This window comes from Molothrus aeneus, chromosome 3 (genome assembly GCF_037042795.1).
Source record: "Molothrus aeneus isolate 106 chromosome 3, BPBGC_Maene_1.0, whole genome shotgun sequence".
NCBI classification, from domain to species: domain Eukaryota; kingdom Metazoa; phylum Chordata; class Aves; order Passeriformes; family Icteridae; genus Molothrus; species Molothrus aeneus.
The window spans coordinates 20,751,272-20,772,907 of NC_089648.1; the positions used below are offsets into that span (position 1 = coordinate 20,751,272).

General features: G+C 41.9%; 2 protein-coding genes across 2 annotated transcripts in view; one reads left to right on the forward strand and one right to left on the reverse strand.

Annotated features, from left to right (window-relative positions):
* The first annotated feature begins 1,039 nt into the window (after nucleotides 1-1,039).
* ANGEL2 (angel homolog 2) lies at nucleotides 1,040-16,433 on the forward strand. The gene is made up of 9 exons (XM_066546437.1): nucleotides 1,040-1,145; nucleotides 2,729-3,165; nucleotides 5,301-5,554; nucleotides 6,784-6,853; nucleotides 8,559-8,980; nucleotides 9,939-10,065; nucleotides 10,740-10,800; nucleotides 12,633-12,796; nucleotides 15,928-16,433. The coding sequence occupies exons 2-9, from the start codon at nucleotides 2,736-2,738 to the stop codon at nucleotides 16,080-16,082; spliced, it is 1,683 nt and encodes a 560-aa protein (XP_066402534.1). The 5' UTR covers nucleotides 1,040-1,145; nucleotides 2,729-2,735; the 3' UTR covers nucleotides 16,083-16,433.
* A 1,104-nt stretch (nucleotides 16,434-17,537) lies between these two features.
* VASH2 (vasohibin 2) overlaps nucleotides 17,538-21,636 on the reverse strand; it is a 33,946-nt gene continuing 29,847 nt past the window's right edge. Inside the window, exon 7 of the mRNA XM_066546438.1 lies at nucleotides 17,538-19,953. Within this exon, the coding sequence (XP_066402535.1) occupies nucleotides 19,884-19,953 (70 nt within the window). The 3' untranslated portion in view covers nucleotides 17,538-19,883. The remainder of the gene's footprint in view (nucleotides 19,954-21,636) is intronic.

The following is a 21,636-nucleotide window of genomic DNA, read 5'->3' on the forward strand; positions in this document are numbered from 1 at the left end:
TGCACAGGACATCCTCAAGGGTCACACTCAGGCCTGAGAGCGTTGTCCAAATGCCTCTTGAATTCTGCCAGACCTGGTGCCGTGACCACTTTCCTGGGGAGCCTTTTCCAGTGCCCGACCACCCTCTGGGTGAAGAAACTACTCCACTGTGAAAAGTGCATATTATAGGGCTCTACGCAGATATTTACTATATGTATTTTGCTGTATTGATTACTAGTGCTGTACTAACATTTTAATAATATGATAAATGTAGTCTTGTAGTTAAAAAGGTAACTTTTGTAGTTAAAATAAGAACTATGTGAGATTTTTTTTAAGAAAGGAATGAAGCACTCGCACCAGATAGCAGCCACAAGACACCTAAATCTTTCAGCAAAAAAGGAATTTATTGTTCTCTTATCAGAAGAAACTGAATTCTTCCTGCCTAGCTAAAGATTGAAAGTGCCTTAGGATTCAGAAGAAGTTGACACTGACCAGACAGAATCCTGTGTTTGAATGGAATTTATGCATCATGTATGAGATGTATGAACATGCAACAGGCTATCGCTCTTAAGGGTTAATCCTCTGTTAACGGGTGTCCTTTTTCGGGCTCGTGCTGCCCAGAAGAAGGTACCCGGACGTCCGTGACTCTTTGTCTCTATTGTCTCATATTGTCCTAATTCAAATTGTCCAAATTATTATTACTCTAATTGTATTTCTATTTTTATAACCATTTTATTACTATTAAACTTTAAAAAAAATTAAAAACAAGTGATTGGCGATTTTCACATGCACGAACCCCGTGTTAGCTCCATTTAAACGCTTCCACACCTCCGGCCGTGCGGCCTCCACGCGGGTTTAGCTGCGCTCCGGAGCGGGCGCGGCCCCCGGCGGGCACCGCGGGCTGGGGGCGTCACCCGCCCGGGGCCGGCATGGCGGCCGGGCCCGGCGTCGCTGCCCGGGCTAAACATGGCCGCGGGCCCGGCCCTTGGACTACAAGTCCCAGGAGCGAGCGGGAGGGCGCGGCGCGGCCGCAGCCCGTACGGAGGATGAGGCGGTGGCGGGGCGGCCGGAGCGCGGCGGCCGGAGCTGGCGCTGCCCTGGGCTGACCCCTTCGGGGGGCGCCGGGGCTGCGCGGGGCCGGCAGCGGGGCCCGGGCCCGCCGGGAGGTAACGGGGGCTGGGGCCGCTGGTGGTCAATGCCCGCCATTAGGCCGAGCAGGGCCGCGGTAAACAGAGCGCGGCGTGGGGCGTGCTGCTGCCGGGGGTGGGGGGCGCCGGGGTTAGGAGGGAGCAGTTTCTCAGTGCTTTTCTGTAAAACATGTGTTTCAGGGGGTTTCTGTAAAGGAGTCATGCCTCGTTTTGCTCCACAGTAATGCTGTGGCGTCCGGGGGGGTGTTTTGTTTTTGTCTCTGCCGGACTACATCTGGTGCGCTGTGGCGGAAAAGGTTATTTGAGGACAAGTGGGTTAGCGATTAGAGGGTATCCAAAGGTGGGCTACGAAGATGGTGAAGGGCCTTGACGGGAATCTGTGTTAGAAGCGGCCGAGGTCATTTCCAGCCTGGAGGAGACTGAGGGAGACCTCCAGGCTGAAGTCTCTGCAACTTCCTTAGGAAGGGCAGAGGAGGAGCAGGTACTGGTCTGTGCTCTGTGTGCCAGTGACTACACCCGAGGGAATGGCCTGAAGCTGTGTCAGGGCAGGTTTAGGCTGGGTATTAGAAAAAGGTTCTTCACCCAGAGGGTGGCTGGGCACTGGAGCAGCTGTTCCCCAGGGAACAGCACCAGGCAGCCAGGGTTCAGGGAGCCTTTGGACAGTGCTCTCAGGCACATGGTGTGACTCTCAGGGTGTCCTGTGCAGAGCCAGGAGGTGGACTCAATGACTCCTTGTGGGTCTCTTCCAATTCAGCATGTTCTGTGATTCAGTGATTCTGTATTTTGGCTTATTTGCTCGGCTGAATGGCAGCTGGGAGGTTCTCCCTTCAGTGCAACTTCAAGCATACCAAGCTTTGATATCTTTTGCTTATAGGCTCAAAATATACCTTATTTAAACAGTGAGGAATCTGAGACATCATTGTTACTCAGCCTACCTTCCTGTTATCTTGTTGAGCGACAGATTTCTTTCTTCTAAAGAAAAAAAAAAAAAAGAAAAAACCCACCTTTTTCATGGCTTTAGTTGCTGAGCTGAGATTTGCTCTCCTGGAAAAGAAGTAAGAATACAGATTTAGTCTTAAGCTGGTGCTAGGGATACCTCGAGACTTAGTACCTTTATTTCCCTGTTGTGTTGGCACTGGGATTTGTACCAAATCAATGGCTTTCCAAACAAAGTTCTGACAGCTTGCAGGAAAGTGGTCTCCTCATTCCTTACAAATAGCCTTATGATAAAGTTAATGCAGCATGCAAAAATGACCTTTTGTAAAGGTCATTCCTCTGAGCGCTTGAAAGATCTGACACTTGAATTCAACAAGGCAGAAATTTTAAATTGTTACTCAGACAGATAGGGTTTGGATACTAAATGTCACTTACAAATCTGAGGGGGGTAAAGGATGCAAGATCACTTTGTAAAGTCCCATTTTGCATATCATTTAGATAAATGTTTAAATACCTTGTATATAAGTGTTTGAATATCTTGTATGCATTAACTTGTAGAGAAAGAGTATCTTCTGTAAGGGCTGAGCAGGATGACTTTGCCTCCACAGCTTTCTACAGGCAGATGTAGTTGTGTGCTAGTAATGACACTTGTGCTTTTTTGGTAGATACTCCATGCTGCCCCGCCATGTGCAGAGGCTGGGCAGAGACTGGATCACCCACTGGAATGGCTCCCAGATACTGGCCTTGAACAGCCCAGTTTCCAGCTGTATGAGATGGGCCGGACACTATCCTCCCTGGGCCTCCTTTCCACTCCCCATTTCAGCTGATTTTTCAGCAAACTGGAGATTCCCTCCATTTTTTGGAACTTGGAGACAATTTCAGAACTCCATTTGGCATCTTGATAACTACACCCAAAGTTGTTGCTTTCACCTCCCCAACCCCAGTATGAAATCTGAGGGAGAAGAACCATTGACAAAGAAGAGAAAACTCTGTGGCCAGGATGATACTTCAACTCCTGAACAGCAAACAGACTTGTCTAATCAGAAGGAAGTGTCTTGTCTTTCTGTAGCGCAGAATGAGGAAAAACATGGCAGCAAGAAAGGTAAAAGATGCTCTTTGCTCATTTGCTGTGTTTATTTGTAATGCTGAATACACCAAATAGGTTTAGAGACATGAGCAGTAGTGCCTGCTCCTTTTGAGTTACTGTTTTTCTTGGCACCCCTCTCAGGGAAACATGTCTTTAAAATGCTCCAGTTTTGTAATGCTGTTTAGTCAGCAAACTTGTATTTTGTGCTGTCAAACAGTGCCAGAACTAGGTTCACTGCACTTGAGAGTGGAACACAGTCACTTGTGTGAGGGATTGCCCAACCTGGGGAGTCCTGAGCTTGGTTCAGACAACACTCTCTCGTGTCTCTGTCACCAGTAACTTGGAAGCTCTGGAAAGCAAAGATTTGGCTGACTTGCTGTAGGGCTGAGCTGGACTGGCAGTTGTATAGCTTCATTCCTTGTGCTCTGCCTGAGCTCATGAACACTACTGGACCTGAACTGGTTTCTTTCCAGACCAGTTGTGTTATCTGTGACCTAGAAAACTGAGAATGAATGCTCTGAGTTTTAATGGTGCATGCTTCCAGTGTGCTTGTGTGATTTTGTTCTTACAGCTGTATTCTGCCACTGGCATGGTAGCAAGTTTTGTGTCAGATCACATCTGACAGAGCAGGCAGCACGTGTGCTTATCCAGATAAATACAGGAGGAAGTGCAGAGTTGTGTACTGGGCTTAGTAACAAACTTCCATGAAACTTCAAAGTGTCTGTGTTAGCTTGTTACAGATACAATCTTGTACATAGCATCCAAACATTTTACTGAGTCTTGTGTATATTTACAGTTTTGTCTAGTGTGAGACAAACAGGGGGACACAGTCAAAATTGTTTTCCTCTTGCATAAATCACTTCCTTAGCAAACTAAACTGGAAATTGTATTATGATTAAAAAGGGTAATAGATGCTATCAGCATCCCAAAGGGATTTTTGGACACAAAAACCCATAAGGCTTAGAAACATCATATTCATCTTCAGGAGCCAAAGGAGGGGACTTTTCTTTGTGCCTTGATTACAGAATCCTTTGTTAACCCTGCTTGCCTTTTATCAGATGGCTTTATCTGAGGGTGTGGTTGGCACTGTGGTCCTTCCCAGTCACCCTTGGGAAGGTGATGCTAGTTAAAGATACCTGCTGAGGAACAATGTGGCTTCTCTCCCACCACAGAAACAGAACTTAAAGCTTTGCAGTATTCATTGCAAACACTGTAAAGTCCTCAATAATCTAAGCACAGCAATGAAAATTACTCCCCAAATAGGACAGACGGTGAAGCTATAGCTGCAGTCTGTCACTGGTTGTTAGCACAGATAACTGGACCTCAGCTTTCTCTCAGATGAGGTTAGATATAAAGGGTGAAAAGCATCTCTGTGAGCTTTTAAGTGGAGAAATACTTTTCTTAAGAAGTAATTGGATGCTTAATGATGGGCAGATATGTTATTATGAATTTTTCTAGTAATTGTAAGTATGAAATTAAAAATGGCAGGAAGGTGAAGGATGTCTTTTCAGAAGTTCTTGGTAATTCTGAAACTTAATAATTTCTTGATTTCTCAACGCACTGAGGAAAATTGGGTTCTTTATTTGTTTTGGGACTCCTGTAGTAGACCCTGTTGCAGCTCATGGCTGAGTTTTACAGACTGTACACACGGTAGAGGTGATTGCTGGATTCCTAACCCTTTGTTAGTCATGCATAGAGAGATCAACAATGTGCCCATATGCTGCCCTAAGGAGTGTATCCACACTGGCATACACCATCTCTGCTGATGAGGAAGTGGCACAAGGCAGTGGGAGACTCCCAACAGACTGGATTTGGCTCACCAGTTATGCAAGCCCTTCTACAGGAGCAGGGGGTGTAGTCTGATTGCAACAATCTCCTTAGAACAGGCCAGTTCCCCAGTTTCAAAGCAGTTGAAATTCAGGGTATATAATGGTTTTGTGCTGTTTGTTTTGGTTTGTTTGATTTTTTTTTTTTTACTGATGCTTATCTATCTTAAACAGAGGGTCTGAATCACTGCTAATTGAATAAGCTTTTAGAATTATTTAAGAGATTTGAAAGACAAATGGTTGTCAGTAGAATGATTTCCAAGAGCAGTAAGAAGTCATATGGTCTATAACATAACTTTTTTTTGCTTGATATTCTTTTAACAGGAACCATCAAAAGACACTGGGAATATTTCTGTCAGCAGAGTAAAACAATGAAAATCGCTAAAAATAAAGGATCTGACCAAAGCAGCACAGGAAGTGAGGCAACATTTGATTTTACAGTCATGTCCTACAACATTCTCTCACAGAATTTGTTGGAAGACAACTCTCACCTGTACAGACACTGCAGGCAGCGATTGCTATTCTGGACATACAGATTTCCCAACATCCTACAAGAAATCAAAGAGCTGGATGCAGATGTGAGTAGAAAATGAGCATGTGGATATTTGTTAAGAACTGATTAACTGAGGTAGCAAATTCTGCTACTCTGTACTGGGGTCTGAAAAAACACCTCTGTGGTTTTGGTTGGTTGTAGAGTTTATTGTTTGTTTTTGTTTGTATGTTATTGTTTACATAAATTATTGTAAGTCTTAATCAGGAAGTCAAGTCAGTAAGATGTTGCTTCAGTCATTGTTCAGACCAAAAAAAGTTCAGTGATAGAATGCATCCTGTTTGTGTCAAAAAACAGTACTGAAAAAAATAGTTGTATTAGGGAAGCCACAGAAAAACAGCCTTGTACCATTTATATTAGTTATGTTAGTATGTAGCCAGGAATCTGGAAATTAAAGTTCCTTCAAACTCTTCCTTTCTTCCTAATAAATTTATACATCCTCTATGCATTTATCTTTACAATGAGATACCTTGGATAGCTTCTGAGAGGAGCAGCTGCTCTCAGACCCTGGTAGATGCAGGTGTCCTTTCCACAGAGAAATTTCTTGCTAAAGGACATAGATTTTAAACTTTCATTGGTTGGAACTGTAACCTTAGGTGAAGCAGAGATTTCAGAATGTTGCTTGAGATTTGACTCTCCCTTGAGAGCTTGAATGAGCTGATGACAGCTGGGCAGGTGGGATGTGTTGCTGCAGTTCAGCAAGCAGGGGTAACTTATTCCCCTTTGGGAGCTTTATCCCAGTGGTGGCTGTAGATCTGTGTTCCTGCAGAGTGCTGGGGGAAGGCTCAGAGAAGCTCACAGCTGGAGTTGGACTCCATGATCCTTGTGGGTCCATTCCAACTCAAAATACTTGGTGATTCTGTGAGCTCTCTTAAATGAATATTTTGAGTTTCAGCTTTGGTTCAGGTTCTTATAATATGGAAGCCTGTTTTCCACCCTGTCGTGTGCCATTTGCCTCTTCATCCCTTCTCCCTGAGCCTTCCCCTGAGCTGCTGAGAATGTTGGAACAAGTTACTATTGTGATTCAATTGAATCTCACCTCTGAAAATGTCTGTCTGAAAAAGGAGGAGTTGGGGCCTTCTTCATAATCTTAGGGAGCATTTTCTATGAAGAGTGAATTCTTTTGTGGGATTATGGAGTCAAAAACCTTCTGAGTTTGCTTTTTTTAATACCTGTACGGACTGGCCAACAGAGATATGCTGTAGTAACATTTTGATGTACTTACTAATACATTTTAATTGTAAACCTTTGCCTTAGGTGCTCTGCTTACAGGAAGTCCAAGAAGACCACTACAGAACAGAGATCAAGTCAAGTTTGGAATCCCTGGGTATGATGAAACTCTTAGGACCAATACATTGTCTTCTCCCCTGCAGGGATAACTTGTTACCCTTTAAGAACTCAGGGCTTTTTGAGGAAACTAGTACTATTATAGAATCAAGTCTTTTGCTATGACATGCAACAATGTTGTGTATCCTCTTTTACAAATTCATCAAGTGCTCTCTTGAAACCCCCTTAATCCTTTTTACCAGTATTCTTGTTGGGTAGCTCTTCAAGGGCATGTTTTTTCTGCCTTGAAACCTTCCAGATATTCATGAGGTTTTTATACAAATGCTGCCAGTCAGTCTGAATATATTGTCCTGTCACTATCTCTCCTGTAATTTTATGGAAAGAATGTGTTGCTAAGGGTTGATTCCATGGTGGTTTAAACTGATTTGAATCTTTTATGCCCTGCACCACCTTCCAGTCCCAGGGCCCCACTTCCATCCTGGCACTGGTTCTTGTCTGATGCCAGGAGGACATGGTAAAGGAGCAGCACTAGACTGATACTTTTTTCTTTTTTGGTTAGTTGAGGTAGTTTAGCTCCCAGAATTGAGTGTTTGCAAAGAAGAGGGTAATGGCAGTACTGATTGAAATCCCCTTGAAATGTGAAACAACACTGTGAGGCCAGGCTTGTTGGGGGCAAGAGAGCTTGTAACTAGTGTACAGGAGGATCTGGAGCTTGCTTTAGCTCTTCCTTTCCCCATCCCTAGCTCCCAGATGCATGTCCTGCCCCTTATCCTGTCATAGTTTTGGCACTCACTGGTGAAATCCAGCAGTCCAGCAGAATACTATCCAGATTAATTTTATTTTTCTGGGTTAGTTTTCTGTTAGCTTACTGAGTTAGCACTAAGTGCCACAACAAGTGGCTGGAGCAACATGGCCTGAATCTGTGAGAGGGGAATGGGAATCCCCTGTCCAGCACTGGTGTGAGCTCAGGTCAGCTCACCCTACTTCACTAAGGCTGTACTTCATGAATTCATATGGTCTGGGCAGGGCAGAGAACATTTAAAAACGGCAAAAACTAGATACTGTTTCAAGATCTATTTTTTTCCCTTAAATAGATCAGATCTTGTTTAAATCACCTCTGCATAAAATGAAGAAATTGGCAAATCACTATTTCTAGATGGACTTGTTTGAACTCCAGTGCTGTCATTTGTTAAGTGTCTCTGTTTCCTTGGTGAAAGCTTGCCACTTGCTGCTCACTGGATAATTGCATAATTATGTAAATACATTTGAGACCTTTGTTCCATGAATAATTTTAGACATTGACTAATGACTTAGCATGATTAAGGCTTTTGATTGGTAATGCTTCACTGGTATTACTCCTAAGCCATTCTTGTAGCATCCAGAAAAAACTTCAATGCACAAGGCCACTTTTATGTGCCTTGTGGGGGTTTCTGTGTTGTTTTGGTTTGGGTTTTTTTCCAGATGAGGAGATAAGAACATGACTGGTATCTTAGAGTATGTAGATGTTTGCACATTGCATAAGGTATTGGACCATGTTTCCTGTCCTGCCTTGCCTCAGCTCAGATTAGGGCAGAAAGAAAAGAGCACAAGTCTATGTGAACTTCACACAAGCTTTGGTACTTCAGACTGGGGGTTGACTGTGATGTGAGAAAGCAGCGTGAGGTCTTTCTGATTTGTTTGTTTGTTTGTTTTACAATCTCTATTTATACAATAGTATTTTATGTTCTTAATTGCCTTTCTTGCAGGATATCACTGTGAGTATAAAATGAGGACAGGCAGAAAACCTGATGGCTGTGCCATTTGCTTCAAAACTTCCAAATTTAGCCTGATTTCCTCAAACCCAGTGGAATTTTTTCGCCGTGATATCCCACTCTTGGACAGGGACAACGTTGGACTGGTGTTGCTGCTGCAGCCCAGATTTCAGTGTAAAGCCAATGCTGCCATCTGTATTGCCAATACACACCTACTGTACAACCCAAGGAGAGGAGACATCAAACTGACCCAGCTTGCAATGCTCCTGGCAGAGATTGCCAGTGTTGCCCCTCAGAAGGATGGCTCTTTCTGCCCAATTATCATCTGTGGGGACTTCAATTCTGTTCCTGGCTCTCCATTGTACAGATTTATAAAGGAAGGAAAGTTAAATTATGAAGGACTTGCTATAGGGAAGGTAGGCTGTGCTTCTCACTTCTCACCAAAAAAATGGTTAATGCTGATTAAAGAGAAGTATTTGGGTGGTGCTGTGATTGTTTCCATTGCAGTGCCTCTCTTAGTGCCTTGTCAGAAGCGTGCAAAGCAAAAGTTATTGCAGTTAAATAAGCTTGGATATATTAGCTGTGCCTTAGGGAATATTGTGTCCTCTCCCACCATTCTGAAAGGAAAAACTCACCAACAATCATTCCTGAAATTTAGTGAATCCACAGAACAATTGTATCACTGTGTTTGGATGATTTTATCACTGTGTTTAAGTGTCCCAGTCTTTAAGTAGGATAAAATAGCCACTTAATAAAAAACCTACTGTGTGCTCTGTGGGAAGATAACTCTTACTGTAGATAAACTTGGTGACTGCAGTAATTGTAAAAGCAAAGCTGCAATTAGATGCTGAATCTCAACTGTTCCATGATAAAAGATGTCTTGTTGTGAGCTCTTGTATGCAGCTGTTGGATGTGTCACATTCTATATAATAGGAGTGACTGAACTACATAAAATGAGGAAACATGACCAAAAAAATAGCCCTGTTGGGTGTTGTTTGATAGTGGGACTTGATTCAAGCCCCCCTTTCACTTGACCTGCTCCCAGAAGGATCAGCATCCTGCAGCTGATCTGGGTAGCTCTCTGTGCTGAGCCAGTGCTGTCCTTGGAAGTGTCTCAGTGTCACAAGAACCATCTGGAAAAATTGGGTACCTGTAAAGAACTTGCTATAGATAAACAGAGTGGATGTACATAAAGGGTGTTATTTTTACAGGGATTTGAATCATTATAATTATTCCAAGGGGCTGGGCCTTTTTCTTTAAACTTTACCAAAAAAATGTTCACTTATTTCAGGTTTGTTTGGTGGGTTTTCTTTTTTGTTGTTGTTGTTTATTAAATCAGATTTTTTTCTGAAAAAAGCTTGTTGTCTTTCTCAGGTCTCTGGACAAGAACAGTTTCCAAGGGGACAAAGAATCTTATCTATTCCAATTTGGCCCAAAAAATTGGGTATTTCACAAAACTGTGTATATGAAATAAAACAGCAGCAAAAGGAAGAAAATGCAGGTCAGTTTTTGAATAAATGAATTTTTGTGAGCCTTTGAAAGCATCATTCAACTAGTACTGAAAACCATATGTTCTGTTTTAGTGGGGGAAAAACAGTAAGTCCTGAGTTTACAAAACTTTCTTGTCGGGCTCATTAGAGTGTAAAGTGATTTATTCACATAAACTTTGCAAATTTGAATCTTTATAAGATAATAGTTAGAAATTTCCCTTCAGGAATTGGTGTGTAATGTTTAAAGTCCCGTGTCTGCATCCTGAAAGCCAGCTGTGCTGTGAATGGGAGAGGAAGGTGAAGGGATGCAGCACATGGACATAGTGTGGACCTGCATTGTGCCTCAGTGTTTATGAATTATAGTGTTGGCACTTCATGGAACAGTTGGGAAGAGCAAGTGATTCCTTGCTGAGTATGGCTACATCTTTCATCCACTATTTTTTCCTTTGACAGAAAAAACAATTTTAAATGAATGGGACATAATATAAAAGAGTCTTTAAAGGGGATTTTACTAATGGAACAGAAGAATTAAATTCTGCTAGGTGAATTGTACCTTGCCTGCTGTAAAAAAATAACTGTACTTAAGGATACTTTTTTTTTTACTGTAGCTTTTCTGTAGCTCTTCAGCATTGGTCTTACTTATATCCTATTTTAAATATAAATTGAATTCTTTTTTATTTTGCAGGAGAAAAATTGGAAACGGCAAAACCAGACAACACTGAGGAGATTGTAATAGCACCTGAAAAGTATGTATTGGGGAAAAATATGCAAGCCCTTGGCTGGTTACCTGGGGGTTGGTTTTGGTTTTAGACCAAACTTATATCTGATTCCAGCTGTGGGTACCTGATGATCACCCAACCCTGTCTGCCCTTTTGGCAAAAGCATCATTGTTCATTTAAACATGAAAAGGCTGATCAGACAGCAGAATAGAATGTGTGTTCTTCAGGAATTTGCAGATATTTTTTCAGAATGCAGGGCTGAGGTGTCAGTGCTGTCTAGATAGGACTTTCTGTCTGCTCATTATAAGAATGCCTCTGGCATTTTTTGTCACTTCTTGACATAAACAGAACATCATCCTTTGTAGGGACATTACAAGAAACATGTGATCTTGAGTCCAGTTACAGAAGCCATGTTTTTAAAAGAGGGAGAGGAAAAAAATACAGCTGCTGAACTACTGGCACTTCTCTCTCTTTTTATTGTTTTGATACACTGGTTTATGGATCTATAAAATCCTATAATTCAATGTGAAACTGGGATGAAGAAGGGAAAGGAACTGGAAAGGTCATAAAATGTTCCTTGTCATGAGTTCTGTGGGAGTGTTTAAGTTCTTTGAGTCTGAGAAATGTGGAGTATTATGGATTTGGTAATGCAACTTTCACTCAGAAGGAGGAAACCATGGCTGGAATGCTGAGGAGGAAAATGCAACTGCTTTTTGAAAGCAAGAATATATTTGCATTTACCAAACTGGTAAAGGCGTATAAAGTTAGGCATAGAAGAAGACAATTGCCCTAAATGTATGTATGGGATGGTAAGCTCCAAGTCAGGTATTTCTTACCAGAAATGACATCTTGGCATCACTGCAGATAGTCATAGTAGAACTCTTGATGATTCTTGGTGATGAAAAAGGTCTCGTGGCATTTCTGAGAGAAGAAGTAGATAACAAATAGGAAGCCCTATGCTATGGTTTAAATCCATAGCATGCTGAATGCTTCTTGCAGGGCTTTTCCCCCTCATCTTAAAAGGGATGTCAGGTAACAAAACCAGAAATTACTACTTGCCTGTGTTGTACCAACTGGCATGTTTGTCTCTGCTCTGAATCAGGCAAGGTAATGTGCTGATTTTTTTGTTTAATTGCTTGTATTTCAATCAGAACACATTGCAGCCTAGGTTCAAAATCCAGGATGAGGCAGGTACAGCTGAGGGATGGATGATTTGTAGAGATGATGGAAGCAAAACTCCTGAGAGACAGGAGTTCTTTTGCTGAAAGGTGCAGTTTTGCATATTGCTTTCAAGATTGAAAAGACAGGTGAGACAAGATGGGCTGAACTGAAGAGGAACAGACAAATGATGGGGAGACACAAAATGGGAGCCTGAGTGGAAGAAAGATACAAGCATAGCCTAACTTGGAACTTGATGCCTCTTGCTTGGGGGAGGATAAAAGCTCTAAAAATCTGAATTTCTCTTTATGCTGAAGGGTCTGGTTAGATGAGTTTGTGTTTTTGTTGCTTTCATATAAGCTGCTTTCATTTCTGCCTGTGTGTCAGGGGGAGATTGCTGAGTGAGGACATGTGAATGCTTACAGAATGTATATGGAGTTCAAAGCTATCTATTAAGTAAAGTGTCAGCTAAACCAGTTCTGATCAGCATTTTATTTGAAAATGCTGCCTGCATTTTGCCTTCAGAGTTTTAGGCCTCTCACAACAAAAGACTACAGGATGGCTTGCAGGAGAGAAACACTAGTTTGCATGTCCAGATAATTAATTTTGTTTGTAACCAGGAACTATTTGATATTTCTTCATTGCTTATTCCTTCTCGGTAATGGAAGAAAATAAAATTCTTTTCTTTGATGTCTCTTTAGGTCATCTTCAAAATTGCGGCACCACTTTAAATTGTCTTCAGTGTATTCTCATTACTTCCCTGAAACTGGGATTCCAGAAGTGACAACTTGTCATTCCCGAAGTGCTGTCACCGTGGATTATATTTTCTATTCTGCAGCAAATAATGATACTGCTGACCAGCCAGGTAAAGAAACTGACTTTTAATTTTCATAAATGCTCAACAAGAATATTTGTTTGCTGTTGTAAGAGAAGTGTAGTGATGATTTCATCCAAGTGAAGTTCCTCAGAGGTTTGTGGTAGTGCTTTGAATATCAGCTGTTACCTGAGAAACATGGTAAGCTCAACACAGCTGGACTTGTAGTGCCACACAGGGCCACCCTTTTCATCTGAGTGAACATTTCTGTGGTTCCTGTCTCAGCATGGGGACAAGCTGGAGGTACAGGAAAGCAGCAGTGGAAGTGGCACCTGAGAAGTACTGCTGTCAGTAATGCAGGCCAGACCTACAGCAAGGCAGTGTTCCCAATCATCTGATCAACACAATGAACAGCAATTTGTGATGTGCATTAAAACTGATAAACGAACCGTTTCCTGGCAATTTACTTCTCAGCTTGTCTTGCAGTAATTTCTGCCCAGTAACAGACTCTTGGCCTTTGCTGTGAGCACGGTCACTGGCACAGGCCCAGCTGTCACTCTCCGGTTTGCAGTTGCAGCTAAAAGTCACCAGATGGTGCAAGAAAGTCGCGGTACCTCTGTGGGAATTTCGTGATGGGTATCACAGTGTTTCTCCATGCTTTACTGCTCTGGGACTCGTTCCGTGGGTGCTTCTGAGCAGTTTGCTTTCCATGCTCCCCTGAGTTCTGTGTTTCATGCCATCAACAAACATCAGTGCAGTGCTAGCACATAAATGTCTCTGCATTGGAGCAAAGAAACCTGGATTTCATTGCCGTAGAGTACAGTGCCACTGATTTTTATAAATTAACATTGTTTTCAGTATGTGGAATGAAAACACCACCTTCATCTCTTGTAACTCGAGAATAGATTGTTAAAATTCATTGAGTCCATTCATAGAAGTCTCATTTGTCATAACGTGCACAGTAAATGCTACCTTCATGTAAAATGGCAAATACAAAAGCTTTGACTGAAAAACCACAATATGGGAAGTATTTAAATTACTTCTGAGTGCCATGTAATTTAATAGAGTGCTGTATGATTGCAGAATGCATCTCTGCACAGAATTTAATCCTAATTCACCTGTTTATATATTTTTTGCACCATCATTATATTTTTTTGCATCATTAGCACCATCATTGCTCCAGCAGAGATACAGCACTTTTTTCTTTTTGCACTTGTTTTTCAAATAGATTGTTCTCACATCAGAGCACAGAATGGAACCAAACTTGAATTTTACAGCTACTTTACACTAGTACAGTTTTTATTCGCAAGCTCTTAGAAATTAAGCCATGGTTTGGATTTTCAGTTTTCTAATGACCTGGGCATCTGTATTTAAAGCTGCCAAAGTCTGTACAAGAATTTTAAATGTGGTCTAGGCTCACGGATTGGTTTTTTCCATTTAAAGGGTTTTATTTTAAAATATTCATGCTTTATTCTGTCATGTTTATCCAAATATTTGGTATAAAAAATCCACCTGCCAGGATTTCCTGTAACCAGGGTTCAGTATCTACCTGAGTCCTGCAGGGCACAGTTTTGCTGAGTGTTCTGAGTGACATTAACCGCTGCATGCAGACAAGCTCTCTGTGGCAACAAACTGCTCCTTTGTAGATATGCAGGTGCTGATAAATGATAAATTTGTCTCAAGACCTGGTGGACATGTGCTCTAGAGCTGCCAAGAGATCTTTGAAGTAAAAAAGCTTTTCTTTAAAGCAGCAAACAGCTGCTGGGTTGTTGAAGGGCTGGAAAGCTGGCAGATAGCAAAGGATGAAGCTGTTGAACTCTCTGAGGAGTTCAGCAGTTGCTGGATAGTTCTTTAAAGTATCTCTTGGGAAGCCAGTACCAGAGTCAGCCAGGAAGCTCTGAATTTGCTGAGAACTTTCACACAGAAAGTATTTCTGTCAAAAGTTACAGCTGCAGTTTGTACTGGTCCTGAAAGCACTCAACTCGCCCAGGATCACCTCTGCACTCTGAAAGCAATAGGTAGGGTTGCTGAGTAGTTGTCTGACTTGAATACATAGCTCAGGAAATCTAAATTTTACACATCATGGAAGGATTTCAGTGAAATTTCTCCACCTGAGCTGAAGCTGATTGCTCTTTGATGATGGGCAAATCCAAAGGCCTTGAGTGGCAGGGTTACAGTAATTGTGGAAAACATAGAACAACTGAACAATCTCCCTGGGCTTGTGCAAGGCATCTGACATGGTCCTGCCCAGCAGCTGGAGAGATGGATTTGGTGGCTGCACCACTCCACAAATTGACTGGAAACAAACAGCTGCCATCAATGCCTCAATATCCAGGTGGAGACAAGTGGCATTCCTCAGGGATCAGTTCCTCATTCCTCAGGGTATTGGGACCAATGCTGCCCCATCCCTGGAAGTGTCTAAGGTCAGGCTGGATGGAGCTCTGAGCAACCTGCTCAGGTGGAAAGTGTCCCTTGCCCATGGGTTGGAACATGATGGTCTGTAAGATCCCTTCCAAGCCAAACCATTCTATGTAAGTGTGCAGTAATTGCAAGGCTTGAGTCGTGTTCACTCTTGCATGAGCAGTGTGGTGTTCCATCTGGGGAAGGAGGTGGGAGTGGGTTCCTTAGGTTATAGGAATATAATTATTAGTTCCTTAGTTATAGGTAGCAGGAGATAATGGAGATCCCTTTCTTTTGATGAAAGAGAATAGAAAGCTAGAATACCTTCATCCTTATGAGCAAAAGTGTCTGTATGATTTGCCTGCTGGGGAACTGTGTGCCTTAGGATACAGAAATAAAATGTTAGGTGAACTAGTAACTCTAAAAAGATACTTACCTTTGCAAGTGTCAGCTCTGTTTAGCAATGCTGTTTTCTAAAGTAATGGATTGGATTATATGAGGCTTTTTCAGGGGAGTTACAATGAACAAATAAATGCATTTTCCTTTTTATTTCTATTTTTACCTCTCCACAAAATAGTGTCCTCAGGAATACATTGAGCTCTACTGCTGAAACTCTATTTTGAGAATCATAAAAGAATTTCTGAACTGTCATATTGGTGATTTTGCATGGAACAGTACCAACTGTTGCTGCTATACTGCTTTCCTCCTTCTACATCTGTATGAACATGTGATACTTAGCCCACACTGATAAACATTGCCTTTTGGTTTGTTTTTTCTAACAGGAGCAGAGGATTCTTTTTGTGGAGGTCTGAAACTTCTTGGCAGGCTGGCACTTGTAACAGAGAAAGATCTTTGGACTGTTAATGGTCTTCCCAATGAAAATAACTCTTCTGACCACCTGCCACTGCTAGCAGAGTTCAGGCTTATTGAACGGTAATATCCAAAGGACTTGTGGTGTAGGTAAAGTTCCCTTTACCTTCTCTCTCATGGGATGATTATTATTATTTTTTTAAAATTCAAGCACTGCTGGTCCAGTTTAAATAAGTTTGCCTGCATGCTGATTTATTAGTGTTGTGTAAAGTAGACTTTCTAAAGGGACTTCCTTTTTTTTTTAAAAAAAATGCTTAATTTACTTTACCAAGTCTTTTAGGGAGAAAAAGGATTTTACATTAGCTTCCTCTTTGATAAAGGAAAACATCTGTGCCAGACTCCAAATGGCATTATTTTTCATGAATATGTTGTAAATGATTTTTATTGTAAATCACAGTAAAAAGGACTATTCTGAGAACTGTGTGTTTCTTCAAGCAAAGGGGAATGTGTCTGTGTTCCCGCAGCATTTTAAAATGAGTTCAAAATAATGTTTTACTACAAAGGTGCTTTGTGGTCACTTCCATCTTAACACTTCTGTAAAGGAATTTACTCAGTGTTGTCAGTGCAGAGGCTGCAAGATTGAACTTTCAAAGGAAGAAAGGCAAATACTGATGCTTTAAGAATTTGCTGCTTAAAATTTTAAGGGCTTAAATATAGGTAGCATTCACTGAAATTTTTTTTAAATATCTGAAATAAAGCTAAGCTTAATGAGTACACCACATCACAGGAAACTTAACTGATCTATACAGGAGCAAAAAAATTAGCCCTTGACATCTTAAGGTTTCATACATATTGAAGAACTGGTGACAGGGTGGGGTTTTTTTTCCATTTAGTCATTAAAAAGGCCTGGTTGTATCTTGAAATGACAGATCCTGACGTTATTAAATTATCATGGTTTTATATTTACTCTCATGATGCACTCATAAACATTTTCTATAAAATACAATTTACAAAGTAATTAAAAAAACACCAGACTGCCTAAATAGGAAATGTAGAGGGGCTGGAAACAAATCTTGTAACTTGGTCAAACTACACGTAGATGAGTAATGTAGAACCAACTTTGAAGTAAGAATTGTCTTTCAGTGTAGTGCTGGAAAACCTGCACCCATTTAGACAAATTTGTCTCACAGAGGCACTTGTGGAATTTTCATCTGTGTTGCCTTTCCCTGACTGCAGACAACTGCAATTAAAGAAGCTCCTCAGTCCATTACAAAATATGAGCACCTGCCAAACCATTCAGCTTACATTGCTGAGAATTTGGAAGGGGCTACTTTTGTCATAGTCATAGGTAGTTGTAACTGAAGATCTTTCTTCTGCCTGTTAACAGTCAGGTTGATGCTGAGGATGAGAACCTGTTTGATTCTGGATGCTGTCTGCTTTCAAGCATTTGAGTAACCTCATAGACGCCAGCATACTTAGATAGAGGCAACAAATTTCTGGGTACATCCACATTACAGCTAAAAACATTGTTCAGTTGTAGCAACCTTTGTTAAGAGCAAAACCAAAAAAACACCATAAGGCATAAAAAAAAGACTACCATGATACTTTTATTGAAGTTTCATGCTGTGCATATACAAGTGATGAGAAAAAGCCCAAAAAGTCATGCATGTTTTTCTATACTATTTGACCACTTTGCTGTCACTTGAACCACACTTAAGACAAATGCCATCATAAGCAAGTTTCAAGAGAATACTTCAGCAGAACTTTAAACAAGGACCAAAAGCAATTTGTCAACACACCTCTACAGCATTAAAAAGCTTCAGTATCAGTTAGGAGAAAATAAAGTGTGCTGGACAAGGGTAGAAACTATATACAACAATTATTTGAGCTGAAGTAAACCATGGTTTCATAGAAAAAAGTTGCAACATATCAGATAACATTGTGCTATAGGATACAGCTGATCAAAAGTTTTTCCACACCGTTTTATCCATGAGAAGTCATTAAAAATTATTTAGGTCACAAGACACTGGGCAGCACAAAGTTTGAAACCAAAACTCTGCAGCTGCTGTCAAATTACACAAGAATTTCTACCAAAAGAGTATTTCCCTCTCTTCAGCTTCACTCCTTAACCAAAAAAATCCTTACTGTGAACACAGGAGTGGAAAAGTTTAGAGAAAAAGGGATGGGAAAGGCCTTCCTGATATTGATATGGTAAACTTGGATAAAGAGGTGTCACACTTTTGAAAAGTTCTCTTTCTAGAGCTTTTGAACTCTTAATCAGTAGAAAGCCTTTCATTGGCTGTAGAAGGTTGCTGGGTCTTGGCTTTCTCTTCCTGTCCTAGGCAGGTGAAATTCAGTTTTTTGAGCAATGAGGTCTGTGAACAAGCAATTCTTTCCTTCTATATTCATTCATTTTCTGGCTGATGGAAGTGTCCTAGGAGCTTCCATTTGAATAAGCATTACCGTCAGTCCGTAACAGCATCCATCTTCATCGAGATCCCAAAAAAGTTAAGTGCTCAGAAGGGGAGGTACACCAGGCCCATGGCAGCATCTATGAGCACAGCACAAAGGGTAGAGGCTGGACATGTACAATAATCCAGTTTATATTTAGGCACCTAATGAAACATTTCCAGGAATGCAGCACTCAAATGCTTCCAGAGAACTTCACTAAGTCGAATGGTGGACCCCAGCGAGTCTTACCGCATCACTTGAGAACACTGCTGTCCATCACAGGTCCTTAGCCAAGTCTTACAACAAAACAACTGAGCAGGGAGGAAGCAGACAAGCTTGATTTTCAGCTATTTCAGCCATACTTCCTTATTCAAGTCTGACTAAGCAGTTGTTACTACAACATGTGCAGGAAAACTCCCTGCACAGCATGGCAGGAGGTTTGATTTCAGCCTGCCATGCCTGATTTAATACAAGGTGTCAAGGCATCACCATCAGAGACTGCTCAGCCTTTCAAAGACAAGGTTGAAATTTGCACATAAATGTGGAGAGAAAAGCACATAGACTCAGGTTAGCGATTCCCACAGTTTTTCCATTATTCCAGGTACTACATATATGAGAAAAAAGCTGACTTGTCTCTACGAAACAGTAATCTTTATGTTTTGTGCTTCAGCGGTGTAGTTCAGAAAGACTAAAAGCTTGTGACAAAAGTATAAAAAAAATTATGAAAGTTTAAAAATTCATTATTCATCAATTATCATCATTTAAAAAACCTCAACCCTTGTATCTTGCCTAACAAGACGTCAGTGTTAAGAATACAGTTGCATATTACTATTACTTAACATCTTTCGGCAACACGCAGAAAATAATAACAGAGGTGGCAGTAAAACATCCAGTGCTGTTTTAATACTCCCAGTAATGCTGGGAAACAGTACAAATTGGTTAGAAAACAATAATACTGACAGTTTTGCATATCTATTAAGTCTAGTGAGGTAATACTGATACTTTAAAAACTTACACCACTTCTTCACTGCTTGCTTTTATTGCTGAATTAAAGATTAATAGTGAATATGATTTTTTTAATTGCACTGCACCCCAGCACATCTTAATACTAAGAATATGATTTGTTAGTTACTCCAATGCAACCACCCAGCACAAGGCCAAGTTCAAATAACACTTGTACAGGGAAATTATATTTGAAGAAACTCACACCACTGAAGTCACCTGCTACATGATGGGAGAGAAAAAAAATCTCATATCCTGGCAAATCTAATTTTAGGTTCTCTTCACTGATGCCTTTTCTATAAATTGAAATAAATACCGCCACCAAAAACAATTACCCCCTATTTTCTAGGTCAAACTTTTATTTATAGAGTACATAAATTAAAAACCAGTCCCATTCCTTTTTCCTTCCAAGGGGGTGCAGGTAAAGTGCAGCGGCAGCAGCGGGAAGCCCTCTGGAGCCCGTGGCACGGCCGTGTCAGATGCGGAGCTGGTAGCCCACCTCGTTGAGTGCAGCCAGGTCTCCTTTCTTGTCCAGCACCGCCGGCCTACGCACAGGGGAGGGAAGAGGGCGCTGCTGACCAGCGATCCCACACGGCCGTGCAGGCGTGGAGAGCTCAGCAGCCACACAGGGAAAAGCCTGCCTCACAGGAGAGTGGATGGAGCTAATGTCATCTTAAACACAATCCTGGTAAATCTGCTACAGGAGCTACTGTGATAGAGCTATCTGCGTATTGCCTCTGACAAGCTGTGCCTGGGATTTAGGATGTGAGCCTGAAGCACCCCCTCCTCCTGATTTGAGAGAGGCCCTGAATGAGTAGCTAAGACTAGACACACCCCACCTGTCATCCACCCCGGAGCAGGACTCCAGTTTTTAGAGCAAAGCAAAAACAGCTGAGAGCAAACAGGCAGGGCCTCTCACATGGGCACTGTGTGTTGGCTGTCCCCCAGCCTGCCCCCTCCTCCTGGCTGGGTCTGTGTGAAGGGCTGAAGCCCACCAAACAGAAAACACAGGGTGGACTCCCTCCAGCCTCCTGGCATCCAGCATTCTGATACCACTCACCTGAGCAATCACACATGGATGCTGTTAGGCCATTTAAGTATTCCAACAGCCTGAACCAAAGGAAACCTTGAGCTATCAGTCTCTCTCTTTTTAGCAAGCAACGGAAAAGCTCCTGCAACAAAGTTGTCAAACCAAAACTATCCAGCTGATTTATAGTCTGGAAGTGTCTAATCTGAGAATTTACTGCAGGCTCTTGGCTGCTTTCACACTAAGCCATGTGTTTGCTTTTCTGAAGACAGACATTGTTTAAAGCACACATTTCTCCAATACTCCATAGCACGTCTGCTTCCCTGCAGAAACACAGCTAAAGCCCCAGCAGTACAATGGGAGGCTGATCATGGCTCCAGTGCTTTCAGCTCCTCAGCCCTGCTTTCCAGCTCTGTATGCTTCCTCTTTGCCCTCTCTGCAGCAGATGTGACCCCTGAGTTTGCACAGCCAGGCTGGCCCTTATCTCCCTGCTGCAGGCTGCCAGCCCATTCCCACTGGAGCAGCTCAGGGCAGGCAGCAGTGCCACAGGAGGCTGGAAAACAGGGAAAGCCCAGCCCTGCCTGTGGCACACTGCTGGGGCACACACAGGGAAGAGCTATACTGCTGCAGCCCCAAAAACTGAGAGTGTATAGCTCACACATGCGTGTGTGCAACACAGCCTCTGAAATATTTTTTAATTGCTCAATTCAAAAAGGATTTTTTTTTCTTTTTAAGAGTTAACACCAAATCCCTGCTGAGAATCTGCACAGCATTTGAGGCATCTAATGCTCTTCTGCCTAGTGGCACATTGAATGAAACCTGTTGCTTTGCCATTTATCTAAGCACCTCTCATAATAACCTCACCATCCTCACTGCAGTACTGCCCTGCACCATGCCTTGTGTTTGTCTCAATTTAAGTCATTCACAAAAGAGAAGTCTTCACTAGTCTCTCTCATTTGCAGGAAGGGATCACACTTAAAAGAAATCACTGTAAGATAGTTTGCATTTTTCCTCATTATTCCTTCAGAGCAGATGGGATTTGACTAACCAGTAAACAAGCTACAAGCTGCATCCCTCAGAGCTTGTGTAAGAGTCAGAGACCAGCAAGAGATGCACTGTATGAGATTTCCAGTGTCCTTCCTTCCCCCCTTCTCTCCAATTTAGGGATTCTCTGCACACCTTTTCCTCCCTCCCTTTAATT

Bases quoted from the DNA above. Each gene is read 5' to 3' on its own strand.
- ANGEL2 (XM_066546437.1), top strand. From the start codon at position 2,736: ATGCTGCCCCGCCATGTGCAGAGGCTGGGCAGAGACTGGATCACCCAC. The intron at 3,166-5,300 runs GTAAAAGATGCT...TTCTTTTAACAG, and splicing joins AAAACATGGCAGCAAGAAAG to GAACCATCAAAAGACACTGG. The intron at 10,801-12,632 runs GTATGTATTGGG...ATGTCTCTTTAG, and splicing joins ATTGTAATAGCACCTGAAAA to GTCATCTTCAAAATTGCGGC.